This window comes from Xiphophorus maculatus, chromosome 2 (genome assembly GCF_002775205.1).
Source record: "Xiphophorus maculatus strain JP 163 A chromosome 2, X_maculatus-5.0-male, whole genome shotgun sequence".
Taxonomy (NCBI): domain Eukaryota; kingdom Metazoa; phylum Chordata; class Actinopteri; order Cyprinodontiformes; family Poeciliidae; genus Xiphophorus; species Xiphophorus maculatus.
This window is the reverse complement of record NC_036444.1, coordinates 26,414,849-26,430,867: the sequence shown is the minus strand read 5'-3', so window position 1 is coordinate 26,430,867 and position 16,019 is coordinate 26,414,849. Positions and strand designations below refer to the sequence as shown.

The 16,019-nt window shown below is 40.1% G+C and overlaps 1 protein-coding gene and 2 non-coding genes across 8 annotated transcripts in view; all 3 read left to right on the top strand.

Annotated features, from left to right (window-relative positions):
- LOC102225561 (pleckstrin homology domain-containing family A member 7-like) overlaps positions 1-16,019 on the top strand; it is a 137,023-nt gene that overhangs the window by 22,346 nt on the left and 98,658 nt on the right. The window contains exon 1 of one of the 6 annotated variants that reach the window (XM_023350261.1): positions 15,015-15,158. The exons of the other annotated variants lie outside the window; for them this stretch is intronic. Within the exon in view, the coding sequence (XP_023206029.1) occupies positions 15,088-15,158 (71 nt within the window). The 5' untranslated portion in view covers positions 15,015-15,087. Of the gene's footprint in view, positions 1-15,014; positions 15,159-16,019 lie in introns of those variants that run through there. 6 annotated transcript variants of the gene reach the window in all.
- Positions 8,673-8,778, top strand: LOC111606593. Its single transcript, XR_002752129.1, has one exon. It is a non-coding gene; the product is annotated as a U6 spliceosomal RNA (small nuclear RNA).
- LOC111606595 lies at positions 10,595-10,708 on the top strand. The gene has a single exon (XR_002752131.1). It is a non-coding gene; the product is annotated as a U6 spliceosomal RNA (small nuclear RNA).

Below are 16,019 nucleotides of genomic sequence, written 5' to 3'. Positions count from 1 at the left end.
CAAGCAACATAAAGGAGCTTGTTTCAAGTAAATAATTCCTTAATATTAATGGAAAAAGTACTAATTCCATTGGAAGATTATTTCACTTCTAACATGGGAGAAATATCTTGTTGTAAGTGAAAATATCTGCCAATGGATAGGCGTGTCACAATAAACAATAGATCAATTAATCACATGATAAATTAAAACAAGCTTAATGATTTTCATTTACACGATTTATCATTTTTCTCTTTTCCCTCTTTCTTCCAATAACTGGACAACAAAAGTCGAATCTGGTGGTTTGGTCTCAACTAGCTCTTTCTTTGAAAGACAGTTTTGTTTACAGAGACTTCATAATCCATTTGGTTTGTTGTTTTGTTTATTTATTTGGGATATTTAAAATGTCTTCCAGTTTCAGTGTTAAATGTTCATTAGAGTTTAAGTTTATTAATCTTAAAAAATGTGTTTTTACATTATCATGCCAGTACCATTATATTGCATTAAAATGCTCTCAAAACAACAATATTAGTGTTTATCGCAATAACTTTTGGGACAATTTATCGTCCAGGAAAATTTATCGTGACAGGCCTACCAATGTATCATCAGTATTAAGGGATTATTTGCTTAAAAACAAGCTCCTATATCTAGCTGGAAAGTTTTTTGTAAGTTAGTTCTGACTTATTTCAAGTGTACTAAGATATTTGCTCTAGAAACCAGACCAAAAATACTTGGTTAAAACTACACGCCTGGACACGTACCATCACCAAGAGGCTGTATCTTCATTGATGCGTATTTCTTTTTATTGTTAACAGGCAAACACACCCTCACTCCATTTCAGCTAAATAAGAACTGTCTGACAGCTTTAGGCCCGTATAGACGGGAAATTACCGCCTGCATTTTGACACGGACAAGGCAGAGGAAATGGGGATCACCGAAAAAGACACTTTTACCCAAAGGGAACTGGCTGTAACAATTTATCTCCCATTGTTGCACTTTAGATGTTATTTCAAAATCCATACAGAGTCTGTCATCAGTTTGGCTTGAAGCTACACAGGCTGTACGTCACATTTCACTTTAATGTTTGAAACCACAGATGCCCAAATTCTTTACATTGTAACACATCAAAAATGGCCTAAAGATGTAGAAACTCAATCTTATTTGCTCTTTTATTTAAAAGAAACAACTTTTTTTTTTTAGTTTAACCTCCTCTATATAAAGTTGCACGTAATAAAATGTCTGAGCAAAACCCTTGATCCACTTGAGCAGCATGTTTCCCTTAAAAACAGATCCAAAAATATTTAATAGTTCATTTGTCAAAGCTGGAGAAAAAGCTATGGCGTCTATATTCAAAATGCATTTTTCTTCTCACCATCTGATCTGGCATCTCCTGGTTGTGAGCATGAAAATTTGGAAAGTAAACACAAACATGCAATAGGTCTGTCATCTGGGCTACCTGACCGCTCCATTTCGGATCGTGTCAGATAAGCATCTTTAGGCTTCATCAGCCGAAGCTGCGGCCGCGGATAACTCCTGGACCATTGCTTGTACTGACTTTATACTGATCAGTAAAGAGACTAAAACTTGTACAGCAGACTGTGACACTTAATATCTTTAACAACTTTTTTTCTACTGCAGTAATAAACTTGAGCTTCTACAGCAACTTATGTTGACTCTGTTGAACTCAGCTGCCGACAGTCAGACCTGTTCAGCTCAGTTCAGTTCCTTTATTTGTTTTGCAGCCAGTGAGGCATTTCAAGTGTGAAGAACAATATAAAAGTACATAGACAACGTCAAAACAAAGCATACAAGCACCAATTCATAAATATATAAAACAGAATTAAAACATTGTTACATTGCACAACCATGTACTGTATGTTAACTCTAGTTTAAAAAATGCTATATATATCAAATATGACTTAAAAGAAATTTCACTTTGTCATTTAACACCTGGGAATTTGGCCTCTGTCTCTTTAAGAAACTCCACCTTCAGGAAGCCATCTCAACATGGCTCCTCTATTCACTCTTTAACAAAGTTTTTACCACTATTGCACTGAGAAGTAGCTCATGTAATGAGTTCAGCTGATGTGCAGTTTGCTAATTGCTGCTGGCTAGTCTGAAGGAGCTGAATTGGGGGTTAGACGCAGAGGAGAGCTGGTCTGTGAGGTGGAAGCTTGGAAACTGCAGCTTAGAGGAGGAAGTGCATCTTGAAGGCGGAGCTAGGTCCAACCAGGCGTTTTGCACAGCTGAATGGTTGCCATGGGAGATTAAAGGATTTCTCAAACATGCATGAAGAAATCAAAGCAACATTTCAGGTGTGTTTTTGATGAGGGAATAACATCGCAACATGAGGTAAAGCTCAAAAAAGTTGACTTTACACAATACTGTCCCTTCAAACTGCTAAAATGTTGTGTTGAGCATAAGGGAGAAGACATTTTGATCTCTTCACTGCGGTGTTTCTCAAGAAATCACCACGTTCCGTATGCCTTCATAATTCATACGGCTCGGGCGAATGAGGATGCTGAATTTGGGTTAGAAATGTGTTCCACTTGAGAAATCTCTCTAAGACGCCACAAAATCAAATCCCCCTGATGTCACTGTGAAATCGCATGAATATGGAAATGCTGGCATAAATATACAAATCGGCGACAATGAGTCGGTATCCAGTATATTACAGCGGCTTAAACCGCAGACCAGGAAATGCTCATGGTCTGCAGTAAATCATTTAGCTCTTTGTGTGATTGCCTTTGCGCCGTTTGTGGGTGTTGCTCATGGGAGACATCTAGTGATGTCAGCTTACATATCTGTTATTTGTGGACGGCTGTTGCTTGTGTATCTGGTGAGGGACGTCAATTATTCATAAGGACTGGTTTATCCGCTTAATGTGGCTCTTGTTGACGTCGCTGTAAAATATAGGAACAACTCTGGTTTTCTATGTCAGACTTCCACTTCTTTGAAGATTCTTACCAGCCCATTGTAATAATATTAGCACTGCTGTGGCAATATGTGGTGCTCACCTCAAAGTGCCTGTTTAGATGTCAGATGTGTCTGTCTAGTCCCTTAAGTGGCTGATAAAAGTTGCCTTTTGTAGTCTTAGTAAAGGCAGATCAAGAACAAAACAAAACAAAAAGATAAAAAAGAGAGAAATCCATAAGTATTAGAAATGGGATCCAAGTGCATTTCAGAGTGCGGAGTCTTTCAAGTGTCTTTTGATGGACTAGAAACTTGTCTAGGGTGTAATTTAAAAGAAAACTAAATGTGGTGTTTTACTCTACTTGTACTTTATGGGAAGAAGTCAGAATTGTCATTTTTGCCCTCAGTTAGGCTAAAGAAAATTTTAGAGCTAGAAATATCCAATGAGCTTTTGAAATAGAACGTATTGTTATATAGTTTTTGATATCTACTACAGAAAATCTGTAATTTTTACAGAATAAGTATTATTATCAGGCTTAAAATTAAAGTAAAACACCAAATGTTTGGAAAAAAGATAGATGCATTATTTTATGTGAAATGTTGACATTTCCACATACACACCCATTCAATAAGTTAGAATATGATTAAAAAGCTGATTTATCCCAGGAAATGTCTAACTTTTTTCATAAAGCTTTATAAAATTCGTTCATTATTAAATGAAGTAAAAAGAAAAGCAAAAAATGTACATTTTTGTTTGCTTTGATTGAAACGTAGTAAGAAAGAATAGAAAAGTGACTCTAAAACTGAGGCACCGCGCCGTAAATTTCAGATATGTTTTCAGTTGCAGATGCCCAAAAACAAAAATAGAACAAACGTTGAGTCACGTTTATAGTATTACTCAAGTAAATGATGTTCTTTTGTGGAGAATGTGCTTGCTTGTGTCAGTCCGATCTGTTTCTGCTCTTGGCTCTAACTATTAAAACCTTTCACTGTCAATTCCCTTTGAAGGCTGACTGAAAAGGGTCCCTTCAGCATGGGGAGCCGGAGCTTCCTCTTTCCTCCGACAGAGAAACGGCAAGGGAGAAGTCCAAACCATTTCTGTCTGTCAACCCAATATTAATTTGTGATAAGTGATGCATGCAATATATATATGTAATTGCATAGTTAATACAGTTCTGGCTGCTAAAGAGGGTCCAACAATATTATTTGCAAAGTGTAGCTAATAAAGCAGTTGATGTACGTATTAAATGTACTTATGCACTGTTTTTGTAGACGGTGGTTATTCAGCCTTAGCACTGCATTAAAACACATTTCACCTTCAGCTATTATGGCTGAAGCGCTCAAGCAGAATTACTTCAGTCATTATGCAAGCTAGCTGTTGGCAAAGAAATGTGTCGTTTAATATCGCTGGGGACGATTTTCTTTCTGTTACTGCAAGGTAAAATCAAGTGAAGAATGGAGCAAAAACGATGTAGGAGGTTTGGGGTGATTTCAGACTCTTGAGTTTTTCTAATGGAAACTGAAAAGCACTCGTTTACAAGAGGAGGGGTACACATACTAGAGGAAATTTGATGGAATTTTCTAAATCAGAATAGTAATTCAGGGATTCTTTGATACTTGTTGCCTATTTTACAACAGTTGTTTCAGTGCCCGGATTGTTCCTTTTCTTTCTGGTGTCAGAGGAATACCTGGAGAAAATCCAGATGATTTTTTTAGCAATTTTATAATAAAAAGTGTAGTAAAAGAAAGTTTTTTGAATAGACCTACTTCTGCATTTACTTCTGTGAATTCTCTGATATATTCATGGTGTATCAGTTCTCTCATCTAGTGCCAGCGGGGAAAGGATTCGACTTCCTGCGAACATCTATAGGAGAACAAGAAGGACAGACATATTAGAAACATGAATAAATGGATAGAAGTGGCAGAAAGTGTCACTGCTTTTTGATTTTTCTAAATCTGTTCAAATGTACTTTAATTTGCTATGCTATCTAACATTTGCTGAAAGTCATAATATTTCAAAGCTGTTCAGGTTTAACGCGGTTCAGCTGCTAGGATGGTGCAGAGCTATTGTTCCTCACAAGTTTAACGGGATATCACGGCGCCCGGTTGGCGACCTTTAATTTCAAATGCAGAACACTCACACTGTGACAAGAAAAATTGTTTCAACTGTAAATGAACTTGATTGATGTCGGATTTTTTTTTTCTCAATTGTCTCAGAAAAAAAGTACAGGGTTGGAAGAGAGATCAAATTTTTAAAGGAACAATTTCCTTTAAAAATCGGCTTCGGAATTTTCAATTTACTTTTCTTTCCTTTTTTTATTTTTTATTTTACATGAGTAATTTTTTTCATTCACCAGTTCTGTATGATGTGGTTTATTACCATCTATGAAACAGGCTTTTATGTCTCAGGAAATGTGCAATACATTTAACCTTTTAAATATACCAAGTATTTGTGTTTCAAATTGTGTACTTATTCCATGCTCTTGTTTAGCAATTTTCTATTTTATACTTTTTGTACACTTTGTACTATTTTATTTCCTTTATAGCTAACTAAGACAACTAAGAATATTAATGTGTCTGAACTGTAGGTTAGATTTCATCCATAAATGGAAAATAAAGAACACTGAATGTTATTCATAGTGACAAAAAAAGATGAATTAATGAGGGGTTATTATGTAAAATTTACTGTTTTGAGCTTTATATCATGTTATAATGTCATTCCATCATCAAAAACATACTCAGAGTGTTGCTGTAACTCATCCAGGCATCTTTGAGGACTCCCTGAATCTCCTATGGCAACCATTTGTGGGTGCCTAACTGCTGCCTATTTCTACAAAGCTCCTCCTCTGAGCTGCATTTCCCAAACCGAGCCAATTAGCAGGAGTTAATAGAAATGTATTTTATGCATTCTAAAATTATCATTTAGTTTTACCTGTTGATCACAGTCAACAAATTTCCATTTCCCTCAGGTACAAACATGATATGACAAATGGGCTGATTTCACTTACTTGTTACTGAAATTGGCAAAAATGAGAGAACATCCCATTGAAGTTGGGCTGGTGTGTATTGATTGTCATGAGTCAGACCATAGCTACAAGGAAATAGCTAGTTGCCTTGTTTTACCACACGTCAGAAAGGTTTAAACACATGGAACTGTGTTTAAACTATTATCAAAAAGGCTGGACACGGACCCAAGTTTGTTTTATCAACATGCACCATGAGCAGGATTGTAAAGGAGTTATGAAATACCCAAAGGTCGCCGTTAATGAACTATGGCCAGGAGAGGGAACAAGGTGTTAGGGTGGAATGCCAGAAAAAAATAAGTATTTTCTGTCCCACAATTACAAATGTTACCGTGTTTAGTTTGACCAACTCTACTGTGACTTTTAACTGGAACTGTGTGTTTGTGAGAGTCCAGGTGCATCTGGACAAAGGATGACTAAGTGGAAGGGCACCTAATGCATGCTGTACAGGGAAAAGAAGCGAGCATAAAGCAGGACCCAGAACTCTGAAAAAAATACAGACATTGTCATTAATGGTCTAAGAAACCTCTCTCTGTTTGCTGCCACCTTGTGTAATGTTGTAGTACTGCTGTCTGACTCTATAAAGGAGGCTGTCAGCTATTCCTGGTGGGGCTGCCACAAAGCTTGGCATCCCTGGCTTGTTGCATTAATGGCTTTTGATTTGAAATGATGCGTCTTTCTGTGCCTGTGTTCCTCATTTACTGCCACATGCTGATAGTATGACTCTCCAAATCCACGTCTTTCACGGAAAATCCTGCCTTTGTCTCGCCGCTTTGCCAACGCTTTAAGACTGTGGCTCAGATCCTTTTCAAGACGTCTCCTATTTGAGATAGAGAGATGTTGTGGCCGTAAGGCGCAAAGAGATCAGAGGAGAAGTATTAATAGTTGGAATGTCTGTGTGTAAGAGAAGATTGAAGAACCTGGATCAAAAGATCCCTCGAGATGTTGACATATCGCCCACCCCCCCACCCACCCACCCACCCACACACACACACACACACACACACACACACACACACACACACACACACACACACACACACACACCCTCTACTCATCCCAACAAAGAGATACACAAGGACACACACCCAATGAGTTAATTTTATTCTGTCGCCTACGCTACAGATTACTTAAAAATAAACAACTTTTTATCAAAAAAGATTTTTCTCTGCAGTCTCCAGGAAGGTTGTTGCTTTATTTATACCTCTAGGTACATTTGCCTTACAGTGGTTCAAAGGAAACAGGAAGTGACTAAACTAAAAACATGAAAGTGAAAGATGGTCTCAGTTTGTTGGATTTATGGGAGAAAATCTAGTCTGAGTTGTGCTGTAAATATTTTTGACCCAATCAAATGTACACTCTGCAGTGGCTGCATGATGCTGTCAGATCAAAATCTCAGAATTATTTCGGACATCTTGTTGAATGAATGACTTTTTGAGCTTTATATCCTGGTATTGTATTATTCCCTTATCAAAAACATACCTGGAGTGTTGCTTTAACTCTTTCATGCATGTTTGAGAAATCTTTTAATCTCCCATGGCAACCATTCGAGGTCGTCTTAATGGTCGTAATAACTCGGCCGGAACACGGTGCGCTAAATGATAAAATATAATTTAACAAATTTTGAGGCATATAAATTTTCCTCGAGGAATTTTAATAATCAAGGTACTCGAATCACTCGAGGAATCTTTTCAGCCCTGTTAATGTGTTCTTATTTGTGTTTTATTATCACAGCGAAACTCACTGTGATCGAACCTTGTCCATGCCCCGACGGGAATGCAGTCCAATATTTGGTGGGCGTGGCCTAATTTCACCATAGTGCCCCCTAAAAAACTTTAAAAAACAGCCTGAAGCCATACTCTGACCAACAATCATGGTATCATTAGTCTTTTAGCTGTCTTTACCAGTACACTTGTGTATCTTGTTAGGATGTTAGGACCAACAAAATAGTCTCTGGGAGCTATGGTCAAAACCATCTGGGAGTCGGCCATTTTTTATCAGATGATTGTAGGAGGAGTATCTGATCGAACTCCTCCTACAGCTTCTGAAATCCAGGCTTCAAAATCAGTCAGCACAGCCTTGAGGCTTTGAAAGTCAAGAGTTATGAAAGGATTTTTGTAAAAGACTTAACGATTTTTACATAGGTTTTTTCTCTCTACATGGAGTATGTTCTAATCTAACATCCTAGTGCTAAGCTAGACACTAGATACCCCCTATAGATCACTAATAAGAACTGCAGGGTTACTCTGGACTTTGATTTATGACTGCCATCTGTTGGACAAACAGGGCACAGGAGAGATTTACACATCGTATGCCTTGGTCTAACCGGAGCAGATCGGATTTCTCCCTCATTTATGTAGTCCTCATTCAGTTTTATCATAGATTTTAATGTGTTCATATTTGTGTTTTATTATCACAGTTAATGGCAGGGGGAGCTTTAAGCCTGCCATATGTTGTCAAATCTCTGGTTCTTGTGAATTCAGCTGGCTGTTCACTTTCTATCTGATGTAATGGAGTCCATGATTACCCATCATGCATCTGTGCATAAAAAAGTCCAGGTCACAAGAATGAACAACAAATTTGTGGACAGTTTGGATTAATTTTTAAAGTACTCAGGTACAGGTAGGAAGTAAAAGTTTATTCAGCATCAGATCTTCATGTTTGGAGGCCTTCTTTTGTTATGATAGTGAAAGTAAAACCATGAGTAAGAAATAGGTGGGCGAAAGAGGTATAAATACTGCTCAGAGAGAGTGTGCTAGTGTCCTAGTTCTCTAGGACATATAATAAAATTGGAACGATACAGAGAAGATTAGCATGGCCCCTGCGCAAGGATGACACGCAAATTCGTGAAGCGTTCCTCATTTTCTTGAACTTTATGTCAAGTTAAATTTCTGTGCAGAACTTCTGTAACACGACTCAATGCGAAAAATGTTGAAATTCTGGAGAATAACACAAAGACAACACAGAAGGATATAGACTGTCACAAAAACAAATTTTCCTAACCAGGGGCTTTGATATTGCCTTCAGTCTAAATCTACGAGCAAGCCTTGAAAGTTTGAGTGAATTCCAATGTTACACACAGGAGTTGTCACTTCCTTTTTGATGGCGAAAACTTCGTTGGGTGCGAAACATATTATCATCTGTTGGTGGACAAAGTTTCCACTTCATGTCATGCAAAACAAAAAGCTGGAGGAGGTGTTCATAGTTTTGAAAAATAAGCCTGAGTTTCATCTCTGAGTGGGCGGAGCTAAGTGATGTCATCAATCTACTCACCAATGTGTTGTGCAGTGTTCCCTGATGATGCACACAAAATCTGGTGCAGATCGGCTCATGTATCAGGGAGATATAGCTGTTGAAACAACCTAGGGGGCGCTGTGGAGTCAGATTCCGATGTTATCCTAACGGCTCTTCAGAGGTTGACGAACATCATTCATATCCAGTCTGGTGCCAGTCAGATCATTCATCGGCGAGTTAGTGCCAACAGTACGGAAAACGGCAATATCGCGAGATGCCGCTCTGCTACGCCCACACGGTCTATCCACCAATCAGAGCTCAGAGACAGACGCAGCATAACCATGTTCTGCCACCAGACAGTTTGAGATCTCTGAGTCAGTGTAAAAACGACAACATCATCAGCAAAATAGTTGACTGGCAAGATAGAAGGAGGCAATGTTAAAGTGATGTCACCAATTGACCATGTGACTATGATGAGTGCTGGTCTGTTATGACACACAGAAAGTTTCATACAGCTGGGACCTTGTGTGTGGGAGTTATTCCACCCTGTTTTATGGCAAATGGTCAGACTTTGAGGCTTTGCCACTCCCACATGTTTTGTTGCAGAAAAAGGCTTTTGACACCTTTTCATCTCCAATGCCTCAAGACTGTGCTGAGTGATTCTGCTATCTGCATGTCAAAAGGTGTGGGAGGAGTTTGCATAGATACATGTGTAAAAGAGACAAAATGGGTGCTTTGATCCAAAATGACTGACTTCCTGTGTCGTTTAGTCCATGGCTCCAGGAGACATTTTTGAAGCTTCTGAGAAGCTACACAGATGCCCCAAATGTTGTTATTCCCATATGGCCACACAAAAAGATAAACCCCAGAAAACACTCAACGTAGCCTAAAAAGTAACTTGTTTTTAGATATTTTTCATTTTGATTGGGGCAAATTTTAAAGCAAATAAATGAGTGCTTAAGTTTGAAGAGTTTTGGTCAATGACCTCTGCTTTTTCACACAATGAGGACAGGGGTAAAGCCTCAGCGCCGCTCCGGCCTAGCAATGACCATGGGACCAGCAGCATCACCACCCAGTTTGAATGATGCACAAAAAATTTGGAGCAGACACAACTGTTGGAATAATCTAGGGGGCGCCCATGAGAAAATTTTCAAAAAATAGAATTGGGCTCTTTAGAGGTTCACAGAGGTCAGACATATCCAGTTTGGTGCAAATCGGATGAAAACTGTGTGATTTAGAGCCAACTGTATGCCAACGATAAGGGATTGAAATTTGCCACTCTGCCACACCCACATGGTTCAGTCGCCAGACAATGTTGAGAGGATTCATTGTCATGTTGTTCTGTCAGTCGGCACAGTTGTAAAACCATATGACTAAAGTAAGACATCCAGCGGAAAAAAAGGTGACTTCCTGTTGGAAGGTGGCAGGTCTTCCAACAGGAGGGTTAGGGTTAACCCTAAACTAACCCTTACCCATATAATAAAATTGGAATGATACAGAGAAGATTAGCATGGCCCCTGCACAAGGATGGCATGCAAATTCTTGAAGCGTTCCTCATTTTCTTGAACTTGAAAGGCAAGTTAAATTACCGTGCAGAACTTCTGTAACACGACTCAGTGCGAAAAATGTTGAAATTCCAGAGAATAACACAAAAAAACCACTGAATGAACACAAAGTAAAGTATACAGAAGTATACTTTCACTGCTCGGGCCTAATTAAATCTATGTTTTCATGGATTTCCCGAGATCTGGTCTCAGCTGTGACCTTGACCACATGGATGAGTCAGACGAGGTGTGTTTTGAGGTTGTGTTTGTTGCATTGTAAAACCAGTGGCGTTGGGGGGATGTAGAATGAGGGGTGGTTAAGTCTGTAAAACCCAGATAAGCTGAACCACAGGCCCAGTGGCACTCCTGCCATCACACACCCACTGACAGAACGATTCAACACAGCCTGCCAAGCATCTGCGAGGCGACACCTCCCGCATCTCCGCTCAAAGCTGTGGTGAACGTTTGACGATTTTTTTTCTTGTGTTTAGGTGAGGCGTCGGTGCTTCGTCGTCTGCGTGTGTGCAAGCTTGTTTATGCCGGAACAATGTCCCTTTAAGTTTTCATCCGTCTCTGCCTGCTTTGCTGAAAATGTGGAGCGCACGGCTCGTGTTTGAGTGCGCGCGCGTGGGCGGATGGCGTCCACCTGCCTCTTCAAACAGGGATAACAAACAGAGAACAGCAGAACGGTGGAGAAGATGCAGAAGCGGGGTCCCCTGTGTTTTCCTTCCCTGATAAAATTGGGCCGGAATGAAATTTTACAGCGAAAACAAACAGGCCCTCCGCCTCGTTTTCTTCCACCCCTCCCAAACCCTCTTCTCTTTTCCCTTTCTTCCCTCCCTCCCTTGCTTCCTTCCTTCTTCCCTGCCATTAGCTCCACCCTGCTTTCCTATCTTTTGTTTCCCTTCCTCCTTCTGGACTCTCACCTCAGCAAAAACACATGTTGCTGGAGTTTAGTTAGATCACACATGATGATTGTAATTAAACCTATTGGAGTACAATTAAATTGAAATAACATCACTATGCCACACCGAACAACCATGAAGACTCACTTTTTCCAGGATTTATCCTTTGTAGATCGATTAGACTTGTTCCTCTTGGTGTGATTTCTCTCTTACTTTCTGTTATATTTTGAAAAAGTAAACGTTAATGCAGCACAGCAAAAAGCTCTGTTCTTTTTAGAAGACATTTTTTTTTACCTGTTATGAATGGAAAGCTAGTTTAGTTGCAAATGAATGCCACAGGCCTTCACATTAACCATTAAGCTGCGGGGATTAATCTTCACACAGGATAGTGATGCAAGACGGGGGTAAGTACGTGAAAACACAGTGCAAGATTTGAAAGATCAGTGAGAATGCACGCTGTACAGGAAAATGCCACATCTTTTTTGCATGCATTTGTTTGTTAGTTACGCTTCTTTACGAGTTAAAAACGTTCACGTCCTTAGGGAGAGTTCATAATCAAAACGTGGTGACTGGTTATTTTACTTTAACATCAATATAGTGTCAATATCAACAGCAACTACTGGCACCCCAGTAAAAATGTTTCAACACCAACAAGAACTTATTGTAGAAGCATAATCTCAGAATTTGGTCATAATATGTATATTTTTTATTACAGTTTAATCTTGTGACTCATATCTATGTAGATTGTTCTCATATCTATTATTGTTGCCTGTAATTCTCTGTAATTCTCACTTGATCAAGCCGTTTAAAGCATTGCACATTAAAATAAGTAACTAAAGTATGTATGATTCATGCTGATATATCAGGTAGATGTTGGTATTGGCAAACGCTGGAAGATATTGGTATAGTATTGGAAGCAAAATAGTTGTTTTGTGACAAAACTAGAACCTTGCTACAGTCTTCTGAAAATAAAATCCATCGGTCAGAATTGTCCACAAAGAGCCTGACCAGTTCATCTTTGATAGAAATGATCCAAAACATACAGCCACTGTAGCAAAGTGTGGCAACGAGGGACACTTTGGGGTCGCCACGTCTCTATGACAACCATTTATGTGTTCACCTCTTTATCAGAGCTGCCAATAATTGTACTCACTGCGGTATCTTTTAGTGCTTTTACCTGCGATACTGGACTCATCTTTGCTGCCGTGTAACACGTTTTTCCCGGAGCACAGAAGGGTATTATAACTGCAAGAATATGGAGGAATTTTCCTGCCATAATCCAAGAGCACACATTTTCAGTCTGAAAACAGGATTTCATGTCTGCTGTTCTCAAATCTTTTAATACTTACCTCTAACCCCAACCCTGACACACTATGTTTAGGAGACGTTTATGTTATGATTGTGGAAAAACTTTGACTGGGAAAAACAGTATGTCATTAAGAGAGATTGAAGTTGGCCAATAGTTGTCCTTTGTCCAGAAGGTTGGTGTGACCTTTGGTGACCTATCTTTAGAGGTGTGAGAACATGAGAATGGGAACCAGTGCTGCTGTCAGCACATATGTGAGTTTGTCAAACTTACCCATTTAGAAATGTGTGGGAACAAAAGCAGTTCACTGACCTCAGTGAGAAACACCAATGACAACAAGCTTTAACCAGAGAGTCGTGTTTATCAGTATCTGTTACACAGAACCATGACTGGACATTACTCTGAGTCATTGAATTACACAGAATTTTAACAGTAATGTTTTTGAATACACTTGCCTCAACCAGTCACAGCAACACGTAACCTCTAGTTGGTAAAATCCAAAAAAGTTCAAAATACAAGTGATGTCTAAAGTGACCCCAAAACATTCTTAGGAGATTGTTTTTAAAGCCACATTTGCCTTTTGGTCAATTTAACTTAATTGATTAATAAATTAGTCTAAAAAACGTTTGAGTATCTGACTGTCAAAGGAAATCTATCTTTACTAAGTCACATCAGCACTTTGCAATATTTGTGTGTCTGCCATAAATTACATAATTGCCTCACGGCTGAGATATTTGAAAGACTTGCAACATTTTAAAATTACTTATGTACCCTGATAGAAAAGTTAAGAATCTTGGTAGTTTCACTCTCCTGCTGCCATATCCTGCCTTTCTCTCCTTTTGTACTAGACATGGATGTCTTGTACCAAAGGATGTTGTGATGCGGGAAGCTGTGTGTTTTCATGCAGCAAACAAGCCTTTTAGCAGCCAGTTGGAAGGAGCCATTAAATTAACCCTAAATTATTTTCTCTCTTACTAGCTGGTTAGCTTGAGGCGAGATGATTTGGTTATATTTAGACGCCAGTCCTCTTGATTAAATTAAGAATAGATTGCCAATTCGGTGTGATCATCATTGAAATTCTGCTTTCCAAATGCCAAAAGGCACACCAGCAGCAACGCTCAATTTAGATCTCATGAATCAGACAGAACTGTTTCTTTTTAAGGGAGCACAAAGGAAGGTATTCAGGCAAGTGTGTTTAATTAGGTCTTTAATTATTCATCATTTACATAGCATTACATTCTCACACACATACACAAACACACACACGCTTTCTCCTCCTCCCTGCGGTGTGTATCCTTCTAAATGAGTATTTCGCGGGAAGGAGAAGGCAGCTCCACTCCGGGAACCTCTTCCTCTCTTTCTTTCTCTCTCTCTCTTGGTAGATTCACTCTCCCGCTGCCATATCCTGCCTTTCTCTCCTTCTCTCTTCCTTTCTGTTGTGGTGCTCAGTGGATCAGTTGCGTGCGCCGCTGCCGCTTCAGGAGGCTGGAGAGCCGGCGAGGATCCTGTAATTTGGAGAATAAACACTCGTGACAGCAGGCAGCTGTTTCAGAGGGAAGAGCGGAGGGACGCTGTGGCGCTGGATTTTTACCCACTCGTATCTGCGAGAGACGTACGGCGACACCTGGGAAGTTTAGAGAGGTAATACCTCTGGCGTGAACTGCTTCTAATTGGTGTTGGAGACTATTAAGCCAACTCTGATTTGCCTTGAAGCCTGTCGGACGGAGAGCTACACCTGTGAGACTGAAAACACCTGGTGGTTTGTTTTGAATCACTGAGACGTATGGCGATGACACATGCTTCATTGCATGGTCCGAGAGGCGTCCGCTATCCTGACTGCACCTGAAAGGAAGGGGAAAATAACTGGCTTGAGGCAGGGCAAGGGGAGTAACCTGTGATTTCACACTCCACCTTACTCTGCTGAGCAAGACGAGCCGTTTCCAGGTGTTCAGACCTGACTCACCGTACGTCATCTCGTCCCTTGGATCACTCTCTTGCTTCATCGCGTCAGCTGTTCCAACCCTCTCACTCTCTTCCCATGGAGCCACTCGAGACGCACATCAAGCGGCGCCAACTTACGTGCCTCCGAGCCGCCTGAGTCGGATTCCACTGCCGGCACTAGAAACAGAGAGCAGTGAGAAACGTCCTGAGCACTTGGAAGCTGCGGTTGAACCAAGAGAAGCATCATGTGGAATCAGTCCAGCTACTGTAACCACATACCTCATCCTGGATACCCCTTTTACCATGCTCCATGCAGGTACAGTGGCACTACTTTCATTTAGTCTCTGCTTCACTGCTCTGTTTTGCAGTTTAAGTAAGCCGTGAAGTATTAAAGGGTCTCTATTTGGGAAAGACTACATGTTTTGGTGTTTTTCCGTTCCTGCGTGGAAAGTTCTCGCCGCTGTTCAGTTTCGTGAGCTTAATGGCTCAGTGAGTTTTTTCTTTGCAAATAAAGGTGAAAAGGATTTTAGTGTTTCCCAAAGAGGTTTGCGACCAAACAGGATTTTCTAGAATTTTTTTTTTTGTCTAACAAAACCATGAAAAACCGGTTTGGCCTGTGCAGGATGATAGTAGTCGATGTGGTTTGTTGGGCTGTGGGAGGTGGTGCAGGTTCACGAGTATATAGGTTATAATGCCAGCCTGGATCACTCCTAAACAGGCACTGTTGAGCCCCTTGAAAGCAGGCCATTAAATTATAACCGGTCACATCCTGCAGGAAAAAAAAATAGATGAGTGATCTGTTTCTGTTTTACTCCTCACACACACACACACACACACACAGAGAGAGTTCTGGCTGCCAGAATAACATCAATACATTCATCACTTGGTTTCGGATGTGATCTCAAATGAACATCATCAATCCTGATTCCCCCGAGGGGGAGAGCAGACCTCCGCTCGCGCCGGTGTTTCTGTTGGACACTGTAATAGCCTCTAACCTCTGAAGGTGGCAGCGGCTCAGCCACCAGAATACTAATTCACAGTCACTAGTTGTGTCTAACGATTCATGGGTGTTGGAGCATATTGTGAACAGCTTTTTAAAAAGAAAGGAGGAAAAAATTGAAATGTTCATCGTGGGGGGTGATGCCAGTCTCCAGTGGCCATTGGGCAAGAGGCAAGA